The sequence below is a fragment of the Musa acuminata genome, chromosome BXJ1-2 (genome assembly GCF_036884655.1).
Source record: "Musa acuminata AAA Group cultivar baxijiao chromosome BXJ1-2, Cavendish_Baxijiao_AAA, whole genome shotgun sequence".
In the NCBI taxonomy this organism is placed as follows: Eukaryota; Viridiplantae; Streptophyta; class Magnoliopsida; order Zingiberales; family Musaceae; genus Musa; species Musa acuminata.
In genome coordinates, this window is record NC_088328.1 from 15,147,850 (window position 1) to 15,161,751 (window position 13,902).

The 13,902-nt window shown below is 39.2% G+C and overlaps 1 protein-coding gene across 1 annotated transcript; it reads left to right on the top strand.

The window, feature by feature from the left end:
* The first annotated feature begins 2,230 nt into the window (after positions 1-2,230).
* LOC135612270 (exocyst complex component EXO70I-like) lies at positions 2,231-4,639 on the top strand. Its single transcript, XM_065108361.1, has 2 exons — positions 2,231-3,166; positions 3,246-4,639. The coding sequence occupies exons 1-2, from the start codon at positions 2,369-2,371 to the stop codon at positions 4,575-4,577; spliced, it is 2,130 nt and encodes a 709-aa protein (XP_064964433.1). The 5' UTR covers positions 2,231-2,368; the 3' UTR covers positions 4,578-4,639.
* The last annotated feature ends 9,263 nt before the right edge of the window (positions 4,640-13,902 follow it).

The window sequence follows — 13,902 nt, forward strand, 5'->3', positions numbered from 1 at the left end:
TTAATCATTTGATGCATAATATGTTACTGTAGATGATTCTATATCAAACACCTCTTCTATCTCTATCTCTAGCTATGTATTAACCTTAAATTGCTTATAATTTAAGGTCTTTAGCTATGTATAACTTAGCTTTTATTAGGATCTTAAATTCAAATCGAAGCTTATGCTTCTAAGAGTGATCAGGCATCCTTATCCATAGTTGAAAATCTGTAGCACTTTATGTTGCCTAACTTTGCTTTCTGGCACAGATATTGCCACTACTGAACCTTGTTTTCAGCTCAAGCGAGTTGACAACAAATGTTTGTTTGCCTTAATGTAAACTATGTCGTCTTGCATAATGCTTTCCAAGTATACTAATCATTAAACTAGTCTGCAGAGTTTTGTTGCATCACAGTTGATTCAAAGATCATGAATAGGGCTATTCAATGGATCCTAGTAGAAAAAAAAGAGGTAATTAAATACTAGGAAAGAGGACAAACAAGAAAGAGAGGACAAGACACTTGCTTATTTAATTATAATAAAAAAAATGTAATTGGTTTGATAATTTATTAGATCCTCTTACTGGATGTTTATATTTTAAAATCTTATCTTATGAATTTTATATTTAAAATATTAATTTAGTGTTTGTGTATCAAAGTTGTTATACTTTGAAGATTTTAGTGATTGTGTATCTTCAAAATTTGAAAAAGAATTATCGAAAGTAGTATGATGAGACTTAAAATAAATATTTCTAAAAATAAATTTGGTTTAATGCTTGAAAGATTAACCATAGAAGCTATTTATTTATTAAGATAATTAATAAAAAATATAGAGAGAAAAAAATTTACATATGTTTTTATTGATTTAGAGAAAACCTAAAATAAGGTTCCTAAAGATTTATTATGGTGGACTTTAGAAAAAAAAAAAAGGTATATCTATTAATATTATTAAAGATATATATAATAATATATTTACTAATATTAATACTATAATGAGTATATCTAATGAGTTTTCTATTAGTCTAGGATCACATTAATGATTCATATTAAGTCTTTATTTTATTCATCTTGATAATGGATAAATTTACTAGTCAAATACATGATAGAATTCCTTAGTGTATATTATTTATCGATGATATTATCTTAGTTAATGAGAGTCTAAGTGAAATTAATTATAAACTTGAGCTGAGGCTAAGCCTTGAAAATAAAAATTTTAGATTAAACTAAACTAAAATTAAATATATAAAATATAATTTTAATTATGATATAATAAATAAAAGAATATAGTTAAATTAGATGGATAAAAAATCTCTTTCAGTAAAAGTTTTAGATATCTTGGATCAATTATTCAACAAAATAGAGAGATCAATGGAGAAATTATTCATAGATTAAAAATAGGATAGTTAAGATGATGAGAGACATCAGGAGTTTTGTGTGATCATCATATACTTTTAAATTTAAAAAATATATATAATATAGTTATGAGACAAATAATATTTTATAATTTGAGTATTGGATAATTAAGAATATATATATATATATATATATAATTTGTGTTGTTGAGATAAGAATATTGGTATCGATGTGTAGAGTTATTAGGAAAAAAAGATATGATAGATGATAAGATAAAATAAAATCATTTAAAATGGCATAAGTATGGGCTTATGATACCTTCAAATGTGGTAGTTAATGGTATAAGAAAAGATAAAAAAGATCTAAAAAGATTTTAATAAAAACTATAAAATAAAAATGTAAGAACTCTAAACCTAACTAAATATATAACGTTTTATAAATCTCGATAAAAGATTGACATAGTTGACGTAAAATAATTAAAATATACATTATTATTATTGATAAATTTTTATATTTAAAATATTAATCTTATGGTATTAGTGTATCAAATTTACTTACAAGAGATTATTGGTTAAAGATATGATTTTTTTTTAGAATGTAAACTAAGAACAAGATTTGAGGAAGCAAATTCTTTTCTCGTCATTTTTTAATATATATTATATATATAATCTAATAAATACATAACATTTTTATTGTCCTTACGCCATCCCTCCGCGCACCCCTCTCTCTCTCTCTCTCTCTCTCTCTCTCTCTCTCTCTCTCTTTCTATATATATATATATATATATATCTCCACGGAATGCCAAATGGAAGCGAAGCACGATTCCGTCCTTGTCTTCTCCGAAGCTGCTTCCTCCTAAATGTCCGCTTTGCTCTTCCGCCATTTGGTATTACCTGCTTCCTCCCTCGGACTCACCGTCACTCCATTCGTCTCTTTCCTTTGTTTCTTTGTTCGCTCGCTCTCACATCTCCTATTTATCACATCGTTCCTCGCCTCCATAACTTCAAGTGCTTCCACCGCCTGTTTGATGCTCCGCGATGGAGGACGCCACAAACGCGATCCACGACGACGGCGTCAGCGCCGACACCATGATCGACAAGCTCCACGCCTCGCGCTCCGGCATCGACTCGGTCCTCCGCTCCTCCTCCGAGCTTGACGTGGCCATCTCCGGCTTCGACGGTCGCCTCTCAGTCCGACTCGCCGCCATCTCCGCCATCTATGACGCGGTGGCGCCACTTCACTCCCAAGCCGTCGCAGCCCAGGCCCTCCGCACCCGCATCGACCGCGCCGTCTCCCCCGCCCTCGCCCTTCTCCGCGGCTTCTCTCTCGTCCGGTCCCTCCAGCGCCGGCTACTCCGGCTCTCCCCTCCCGCGGCCGACCCCCGCCGCATCGTCGCCTACGTCGATTGCGTCGACAGCCTCCACGACGCGGTCGCAGGCGTCGCCGCTGAGTGCGAGCCAGCGGTGCAGCGCCTTCAGGAGGCGGTCGAGTTCCTGAGCCGGACCAAGGCCACGGACCGCCTCCGCCTCCACCGCCTCAGTGAGGCCCTCGCCGCCCTCCAGGCCCTCTACGAGGACGAGGTCGACGCCATGCGGTACGAAGGCCTCTTGGACGAAGCCCTTCTCCTGCTGCAGCACGAGTGCGAGTCTCTCCTTCTCCAGCTCAAGCATCACGCCTTTGGCGAATCTGATGGCCTTGATCTGATCCCGGAAGCGACCGACGGCTCTGATCTCCCCCATCTCGGCTCGTCTCTCCAGATTGAGGCCCTCCGGCGGATCGCCCAAACGCTCGCCGCCAACGATTGCCTCGACATCGCGATCGATATCTTCGTTACGGTAAGTATCCATGTCGATTCGAGATCGTTGACTGGGGAATGCCGTGTGGCCGGCGGATTAAGGGGGTGGGTGATCGCAGGTGAGGTACCGAAGGGCGGCGCAGGCGCTGATGAGGTTGAAACCAGAGTACCTGAGGACGTCCGCGCCGGAGGACATGGACGCGATGGAGTGGGAGGATGTGGAAGCGGCGATCACGCTCTGGATCCGGCACCTCGAGGTGGCGGTGCGGATGCTGTTCGCCGTGGAGAAACGGCTCTGCCACGACGTGCTAGGCGGATTGATGGGCGGCGCCGTGTGGCCTGAATGCCTCGCAAAGATCGCCGACCGGATTATGGCCGTCTTCTTCTGCTTCGGTGAGGGCGTCGCCCGGAGCTCGAAGCAGCCGCAGAAGCTGTTCAAGCTCCTCGACATGTTCGACGCGTTGGACAGGATGTGGCCCGATCTGGCGGCCGTCTTCGACGGAGAGGCGGGCGGCCAAGTCCGAGCGCGGTTCCGCGAGCTCCAGAAGCTCGTCGTCCACGCGGCGGCGACGGCATTCAGGGAATTTGGCCTCCGGATTGAGGGACTGCAGGACGGCGCACCGCCGCCGGCGGATGGGTCGGTGCCGAAGGTCGTCCGATACGCCGTCCATTACCTCAAATGTCTCGCGACGGCCGCGTACGCCGGACCGATGGGTCGAGTGCTACGAACAGAGCGCACCTGGAGACCGGAGCTGCCTTCGCGACCCCCTGAGGCGGACGGCGACGATGAGGGGCTCCTCGGTGACGCAGTGCGCGGTATTCTGGAGGCGTTGCAGCGTAACGTAGAGGCGCAGCGGTCGAGGTACGGGAAGAAGGACCGAGTACTGCCCCACGTGATGGCCACCAACGCGTACTGGTACATGTACATGAGGACGAGGGGGACGGAGGTGGCGAGGCTGGTGGGGGAGGACATGATGAAAGCGAGGTACAAGACCGCGGCGGAGCAGGCGGCGTTCGCGTACCAGGAGGCAGCATGGGGGCCTCTGGTGAGGCTGCTGGAGAGGAACGAGGCGGCGGGGACGGCGAGAGCGACGACGGAGGAATTCATGAGGGGATTCGACGATAACCTGAGGAAGCACAAGAGCCTCTACTGCATTCGGGACGCCGACCTGAGGGAGCAGATAGGGGAGGCGGTGGCGAAGGCGGTGGTGCCGGCGTACACGGCATTCCTTCACGCCAACGCCGGGGCGACGGACGGGAGGGCGTTCCCACCACCTGACTCGATCAGGGAACTGATACTGCAGCTGTTCGATGCCGGAGGGGAGGAAAGGAGGAGGGAGGCGGAGGGGGAGAGGAGCTCCAAGGGAGAGCGAGTGAGCCATCGGAGGCGGGCAGAGGGACCGTGGAGTTCGGAGGCTCCTTCGCGTCGCAAGTCGCAACAGAACAAGTGATAAATATATTTGGTTACCTTAAATTTGTGAAGTTATATTAAACTCTAATATCTTCTCTCAAACGCCACGTATGAAATTATTAAAAATTAATTAAATATATTGAAATAGACTATCCTTCTAAATATGATATTATGATAAATATGTCTTTAAAAATCAAACACTTGCAAAGTGTCCAATTTATGTTAAGGCTTCTTAGATAAGTCTAATGATGTGATCCAATGAAATAATTAGTTTATTAAATCTTTAAATGTAACCTATTGATTTAAAATACTCAGGTCCAAATAAATAATAATATATCTATTACAACTCAATTTTTCATACATTCCGACTATTAAAATGCCTTCTTTATATAATTATATGTAAAAAGTGAATGGTATGTCTTATATATGTCATATGCTTTAGATGGAATGATATATAAATAATTTAACGTGGTATCATAGTAATTATATATATATATATATATATATATATATATATATATATATATATATATGGTAACTGTAAATTTGAGATTGTAAGATATATTAAACTCTATATATTATCATATATAAATATATGGTAATTGTACAATTAGTAAAATTTAATTAATAATAAAATAAAGAGGAGTTTTTTATTGATAATCGTGACGATTGATATGGGGTTTCTATTAAGGGGTAGTCGAAAGAGAAGCCACTGGAGCGATTGTTGGGGACGGTGAGGATAGCACGGTAGGAGAAGAGTTCAGCCACCTATATGTTGAATCTCGTATTTTGATGATGAAACCATTTGATATATGTTTATGTTTTAATCTGTGTTTTGAGTGACGCAGGATGCTTCGATCAGGATGAGACAATTAAAGTAGGAAAAATCATGTTATGCCGGAGGAACATGTCAGAAGAATCGACGTCGGGCCGGTGGATCGGTCGACGTATCGACAGAAGGCTTCGGGCCGTAGACTCGGGCATCAGGCCAAGAAGAGTAGGTATTGTGCAAAGGATATCGGAGTTACGGAGTCAACTGGCCGATTGGGCAATAGGCCGTAGGAGAGGACGATGCGCCGAAGAATCGGACGAAGCGTCGAGGGACCAATGACATGCCGGACAACTTGGTTAATTGCTTAGGATTAATTGTCTCAATCGAAGTTTTGTTTTACATGTGCAGGATTAACTACGATGAAAGTAAGACATGCAGCAGGAGTTGTGCCGGAGTCAAGACTATGATCATGTTGGGAGTTCGAGAGTTCGACGGAAGTCCGGACGGTCGTCGGAGGTTCTGCGAGAACAAATCCGAGAAGTCCAAGAGCTTGCCAAAAGAAGCTCGTCGGAACTCTCCAAGTGGATCGTCGCAAGTCCAGGAGTTTGCCGGAAGTCCGCAGGAGCATCATCGAGGGTTCATCGGATGATCGATGGAAGTTCGCCGGAAGCGCGCTGGAAGAAGCGATTGACGCACCGGAGCAAGTTGTAGTAAATGTCTTAAGAAATGTCGTAGTTAGCATGTAGATTAAGTTAGGAATGGGAGGTGATCCCATTAACTTAATCTGGGGGAAATTGGGCCCTTGACAGACCCAAATTGGGCCGAATGGATCAACCCATTCGGACCATAATTCTTGCTAGGCGGTGGCACCGCTAGGGTCGGCGGTGGCACCGCCCAGGAGATGGTCTCCTAGGAAAGCTGGGCGGTGCAACTGCTCCAGACAGGCGGTGGCACTGCTTGGGCTCAGTCTCCGAGTGAGACTGGGCGGTGCAACCGCCCTTGACAGGCGGTGGAAATGCCTGAGCTCGGTCTCCGAGCTCTGCTAGGCAGTGCAACCGCCCCAGTCAGGCGGTGGCATCGCCAGGGCTCAGTCTCCGAGCGAGACCGGGCGGTGCAACTGCCCCTGTCAGGTGATGGCACCGCCTAGAGGCTCAGTCTCCGAGCTGCCAGGCGGTTGTACCACCCCAGTCAGGAGGTAGTACCGTCAGGACCCCGGAAATCTGAGAGATGACATTTTTTAGCTCCAAATTCAAACCAGTTTGGAGCCTATAAATACCCCTCCCATCCTTGGGTAAAACACACAAGCACAGAGAGATTAAAAGAGGGAAAATGCTACTGCAATCTCTAGAATTTCCCTCCTCTAGCTTAAGTGTTAGAATTCTGTTTAATAGAGGAGAGTGAGTGCTTGTAAGGGTTGTCTCCTAAACTCGGTAAAAGGAGAAGAGGGGTGTAAGAAGGAGGTTCATCTGCGCCTAGTAAAGGAAGATCGTTAGTGGATGCCGGTGGCCTCGATGGAAAAGGAATCGGAGGAGTGGATGTAGGTCACGATTGACTGAACCACTATAAACTCTCGTCTTCTCTGGTTTGCATTTATTCTTGCTGCTTACCTTACTGCAAACCTCCATATGTGCTTTACTTCCTCATTACTTTTGCTGCACTCATTTACGAACTCACTTTTAAGTTATGTTTCCGAAAAGGGTTTTACGTCGGAAACTATTTCATCATACGAACGTTGTTTTAAATCCTCGAAAGTTTTCCGCTGTACTAATTCACCCCCCCCCCCCACCCTCTTAGTGCTCTTGATCCTAACAATTGGTATCAGAGCCCGGTATTTCTCATTTCAGATTTACACCCGAGAGAAATGGCTCTTCATGGCTTTCAAGAGGGCTTATCGGTTGTTCGTCCACCGTTGTTTAACGGATTGGACTACACTTATTGGAAAACTTGAATGAGAGTTTTCTTGATTTTTATGAATTTGGATTTATGGAATATTGTTGAAAATGATTTTCAACTTCCCTATAAACCGATGAACGAATGGTCGGATTTGAAGAAGAAGTATTTTTCTTTAAACGCAAAGGCTATGAATGCCTTATTTTGCGGTCTAGACAAAAATGAGTTCAATTGGATTTCTATGTGCAAAACGGCTTTTGATATTTGGCGAACACAAATCACGCACGAGGGAACTAGTAGAGTCAAAGAGTCGAAAGTTAATATTTTATTACATGATTTTGAGTATTTTCGAATGCAACCAAGTGAGACTATAGGTGACATGTACACCCGTTTCACGGATGTCATCAATAATCTAAGAGTTCTTGGTAAATCTTTTTCGAATTTTGATCTCGTAAGCAAGATCTTAAGATCCCTTCCAAAAAGGTGGGATCCTAAAATAATCGCAATACAAGAAACAAAAGATTTAAATATTTTTCTACTTGAAGAATTAATTGGTTCATTAATGACCTATGAAATAACACTTTTGGAACATTTTGAAACCGATGAGCACTTGAACCACCTTCCAAAGAATAGGAAGGATTTGGAATTCCGGACAAATGAATACCAATTGAGCGATGACTCAAGTGATGAGGACAATGATGAGCTTGAACTTCGAACACTAAATCTTAATAAGTTTATTAAACAAAAATCTAAAATAAACAATGAACTTGAACGGAGGAAGAGGCCAAAGAAAAGGAAGGCAACCAAGGATGAATCAAAAATTTCCAAAGGTGAAACAGCGAATTGGGCTTTGACGAGCTTCGACTACAAGGTAAGTAACTCAACTCTCTTGAATTATTTTGAAATTACTTGAAGTCTTTCATGAGTGCTTAATTTAGATAGTAGGAATAGGAAATAAAAAATTATTTTTTAAAAATTATATCATGTTTTGTTTTTTAGCATCTTTGAAAATTTAAAAATTTGATCATGAAAAGTATATTGCTAAGGTTTCATGCATATTATGTTTTGAAATGTTGAATGATGTATGCAACATTAGGGATGATAATTATATGATATGTGATAGTGCTTAGGATTAATCCATACATGTGTATCTTGATGATTTTACACTATTACATGCCTTAATAATATGTTAAAAATTATGTGTTTTGGATATAAAAATTTCCATGATCATGAGCATGTTTTATCTTCATGATTGAATTTGAAAATTTATAGCAAAACCATGTCCGAATGCATGAAAGTTTTAAATTTCATTTTCGGATTTTCTTAATCCTAACAATTCATTTTTGAGAATCTATTGATCTTGATGGTTTTATGATGAAGTTCATTTTTTTGATCCTAAACGTTGATGCATGTTTTTATTTGGCATAAAAGAAAAGAACATGCATGTATGAAATAAATCACCTGAATTAAAACAACTAAAAAGTGGAAACGTTTCTTCTTGAAAAATTTATTTTTTCGACTTTATTGATTTTTCAAAAAGGAAAATTAATGAATCTATTTGCATTACTTTTGTGAATCTCTTGAAAATGATCTTGATTTGATGATTTAAATACGTTTTATCTTGATTTTTCAAAATTTATAAATTGAGATTTCTTATGCTTAAATTAAGATTTTATATGCATAAATTAATATCTTGTTCTCTTACAAGATTAAATGAATTCTATCTTTTTCATTATCTTTTAAGAATTCTTTATGTTATTTATTTAAGAGGAGATTTGTTAAAATGAATCACGGTTTCTCTTGATTTTTCGAAATTATAACTTTAGTATTCATTTTATAAATCAAGATTGTTTATATGTTCTTTCATGACATCTTTTAAGGCTTATGACTTGAATTTTGTCATGTGAAATTCTTTGAATGTATGAAATACATCTCATCACGTAATAATTCTTCTTGATATTCCTTATGTGATGATATGAATACATGAAATATTCATTAATTTATTTTGATGTATACAAATAAGAAGTTTTGATCATGCATGGTAGGATGTAATTTGACAAATTTGGTACCATCATGATGTTTAATAAATGATGATTAGGAATTATACATTAATGATGATTTTATATTTTATGATTTGGTATGATGCATGCAATGATGAAATATTCATGAATTTGAAATGATGCATGCAATACTTATGACAATGATGTACATGATGTATTGCATATGATATGTATCATGAATGCTTTAAATGATGAATGTTTGGTATCATGATCAACATGTTGATAAATGCTTAAAAATTTTAATGTTTGAGTATCATGTATGATATGCTCATAATGATGATTGATTTATTTATATAATGCATGAAAAATGAAATGTATGGTTTTGAAAATATGCATGTTTTAATTTGAAAATATAATGATAAGATTGATACTTACCTTTGTCATGATTTAGAAATTGACGCAAAGGGTCTTCCTTTCTTTTTGACATTGATAAAGGGGGAGAAATATCGCTAGCTCATCTTACAAAATTTAGAAACATGCACTTTGTAAAGGAAGCAAATATTTGCTAGCTTATATATTGCAAGGAAAAGAACTTGACATCTTGAACATCACAAAAATTTGCTACCTTACATGATGTAAAATTTGCTAGAATTGTTAGCTTATGATCTAAAGAGAAGCAAAAAGTTGCCATCTCAAAAGAAGCAAATTGCACGATTCAAGAAGAAAGCAAAAATTGCACTTCTCAAAAGAGAAGAAATTGCTATCTTGAATATCTTTAAATTGCTAGCTTGCAAGTTCTAAAATGTTGTAACATTGCTATCTTGCATTAGCTTTCGAAATCTTTGCTAGCTTGTATGTAGTAAAACTTGCATATCGTAAAAATTGTTAGCTTGTAGTCTAAAGAGAAGCAAACAGTTGCTATCTCATGAAACGCAAACATGCTAAACTTGCACATCTTTAATTGCTTGATTGCATGATGATAAAATTTGATACTATATTTTTCATGCAATGAGTTGAACCAATATTCCAAACACAAGAATAGTTGGACTTCTCTTTTTTGTTGATGACAAAAGGGGAGAAGTATGATGTTATGCATAAGTTCATGATGACGTGTTGCAAGTATTCATGATGAATATTGCAATGACTTGAATTCAGTTTGAATTCAAGGTACTATCAATATGGCATATTGATATGGGGAGTTTGTTTAAACTCCAAGAGTAAAGCTTAACTCCGTCATCAAGTGGTTGTCATCATCAAAAAGGGGGAGATTGTTGAATCTCGTATTTTGATGATGAAACCACTTGATATTTGTTTATGTTTTAATCTGCGTTTTGAGTGACGTAGGATGCTTCGATCAGGATGAGACAATTAAAGTAGAAAAAATCATGTTGTGCCGGAGGAACATATCAAAAGATTGGACGTCAGGCCAGTGGATCGGTCGACGTATCGACAGAAGGCTTCGTGCCGTAGACTCAGGCATCGGGCCAAGAAGAGCAGGTATTGTGCCAAGGATATCGAAGTTGCGGAGTCAACTGGCCAATTGGGCAATAGGCCGCAAGAGAGGATGATGCGCCGAAGAATCGAACGAAGTGTCGAGGGACCAATGACATGTCGGACAACTTGGTTAATTGTTTAGGATTAATTGTCTCGATCGAAGTTTTGTTTTACATGTGCAGGATTAACTACAATGGAAGTAAGACATACAGTAGGAGTTGCACCGGAGTCAAGACTATGATCACGTTGGGAGTTCGAGAGTTCAACGGAAGTCCGGATGGTCGTCGGATGTTCTGCGGGAACAAATCCGAGAAGTCCAAGAGCTTGCCAAAAGAAGCTCGTCAGAACTCGCCAAGTGAATCGTCGCAAGTGCAGGAGTTTGCCGGAATTTGGCAGGAGCATCATCGAGGGTTCATCGGATGATTGACGGAAGTTCACCGGAAGCTCGCCGAAAGAAGCGATTGACGCACCGGAGTAAGTTATAGTAAATGTCTTAAGAAATATCGTAGTTAGCATGTAGATTAAGTTAGAAATGGGAGGTGATCCCATTAACTTAATCTGGGGGCAATTGGGCCCTTGATAGACCCAAATTGGGCCGAATGGATCAACCCATTTGGACCAGAATTCCTGCCAAGCGGTGGCACCGCCAAGGTCGGCTGTGGCACCGCCCAGGAGAAGGTCTCCCAGGAAAGCTGGGCGGTGCAACCGCCCCAGTCAGGCGGTGGCACCGCCTGGGCTCAGTCTCCGAGTGAGATTAGGCGGTGCAATCGCCCTTGACAAGTGATGGAACCACCTGAGCTCGGTCTCCGAGCTCTGCCAAGCAGTGCAACCGCCCCAGTCAGGCGGTGGCACCACTAGGGCTCAGTCTCCGAGCGAGACTGGGTGGTGCAACCGCCCAAAGGCTCAGTCTCCGAGCTGCCAGGTGATTATACCACCCTAGTCAGGAGGTGGTACCACCGGGACCCCAGAAATCCAGGAGATGACATTTTTTAGCTCCAAATTCAAACAAGTTTGGAGCCTATAAATACCCCTCCCATCCCTGGGTAAAACACACAAGCACAGAGAGATTAAAAGAGAGAAAACGCTGCTGTAATCTCTAGAATTTTCCTCCTCTAGCTTAAGTGTTAGAATTCTGTTTAAGAGATGAGAGTGAGTGCTTGTAAGGGTTGTCTCCTAAACCCGGTAAAAGGAGAAGAGGGGTGTAAGAAGGAGGTTGATCTTCGCCTAGTAAAGGAAGATCATTAGTGGATGCCGGTGGCCTCGATAGAAGAGGAATCGGAGGAGTAGATGTAGGTCACGATTGACCGAACCACTATAAACTCTCGTCTTCTCTAGTTTGCATTTATTCTTACTGCTTACCTTACTGCAAACCTCCATATGTGCTTTACTTCCTCATTACTTTTGCTGCACTCATTTACGAACTCGCTTTCAAGTTAAGTTTCCGAAAACGATTTTACGTTGGAAACTATTTCATCATACGAATGCAGTTTTAAATCATTGAAATTTTTCCGCTGCACTAATTCAACCCCCCCCTTTTAGTGCTCTTGATCCTAACACTATATGGATATCAGAGCTAAAGCGATAGAGTCCACTAAAGATGATGATTTCCGGAGCTTGTCCAAGGTCAATCATTACCACCATCATCTGAGCACTAAGAAGTAAGTTCGGAAAAATTTTTCCAAGGAGCCACGAAGACGAAGGTTAAGAATTTCTCCCTTCATCTTTGTAAAAAAGATATGATTTTTAAATGTTCTGTAAATAGAATCTAAATGAGAATGGCAGATAAAATTGGTGGAAATGAAGGATATAAGGCTACTTCATTTACATTTGTTATTATAATTACCTTCCCCTTTCAATAATGGGATAGGGAAATCCATGGTTCTTTAGTCAGCAGTAAACAATAGATGTTTTCCTCCTCATGGTTCTTTCTGAAACATCTGCTGGTGATTCTTCTTTGGTTGGTGGTGTTGTCATAACTTTGGTGTGATTTACTTCATTTGCATTTGTTATTGCAATTGTTTTGTCCTTCAATCAATCACAGGACAGGGAAAGCTATGGTTCTTTCTTTGGTCATTAAACAATACAGATATAGAGATACAACAGTGTTTTCCTCATGCTTCTTTTGTTGGTGGTGTTGCCATAACTTTGGGGTTGACTTCTTTTGTGTTGAAGCCCACCAAGAATTTCTATGCATTTTTCTAACTCTTCTTGTTCCTTTATTATAGTAATTTAATATTTCTATCTTTAAAAGTTATGAAACATTGTTTGGATTAACTATAAATTTTACTAAAATTTTAGATGCTCATTTGAAATTTATAAATTTAAATATTCTCTCAAAATATATAATAAAATCAATAAACTATCATCAACGAATATTATCCACCATAAGACATTAACAAGACCTCTAGTCATAAACTTATAAAGTATACTATAATAATTTTAAATTTACAAAAATTATTATAATAAAGATTTAAAATATGTAAAACTTTTAAGAATATATATATATATATATATATATATATATATATATATATATATATATATATATATATATATATATATATACACACACACACACACACACTCCGAATTCAATTTCAAAACTATTTATCATGAATTAAAAATATTAATGAACAAATAATTTTAAATTAAGAATGAAAAATCATGAATAATTCAAATAAAACTTTATGAAATAATTGTATGTCAGATCTATTACAGAATAAGATCATAATTTTAAACTAAAACTAGGTTTTTAAATATTATTAAAGGCTAGAGATTATATTAAGTATTTAAATCTAAAATTTTAGAAATATTTACAACTAATCTAAACTAGATTTCATAAACCTATATGCTAAAAATATAAAATTACTGTAATTAAGAAAAAAAAGAGGTGAGTTGAAGAATCTTAGATCACACTTGCACTCATGTGGCATTGAATCAATCTATTCTAGCATTGCTTTTCTCTATTTATTGCATCACTTAACCACTATCATCAAATAGTGTAAGGTGTATCGGATAGAATAAATAATGAAGAAGATATTTTTATGTTTAATATGTGCTCCCTATTTTTACATAATATGAGGGAGGATTTCTCTCAACAAAGCAGTAAGATTTCTTCGTGCAATTGAGAAAATCTTAGCTGACATTATCTACTTCTCTTACATATATAAGTTCACAAAAATTACTAACATAAACTTTCATCCATTCAT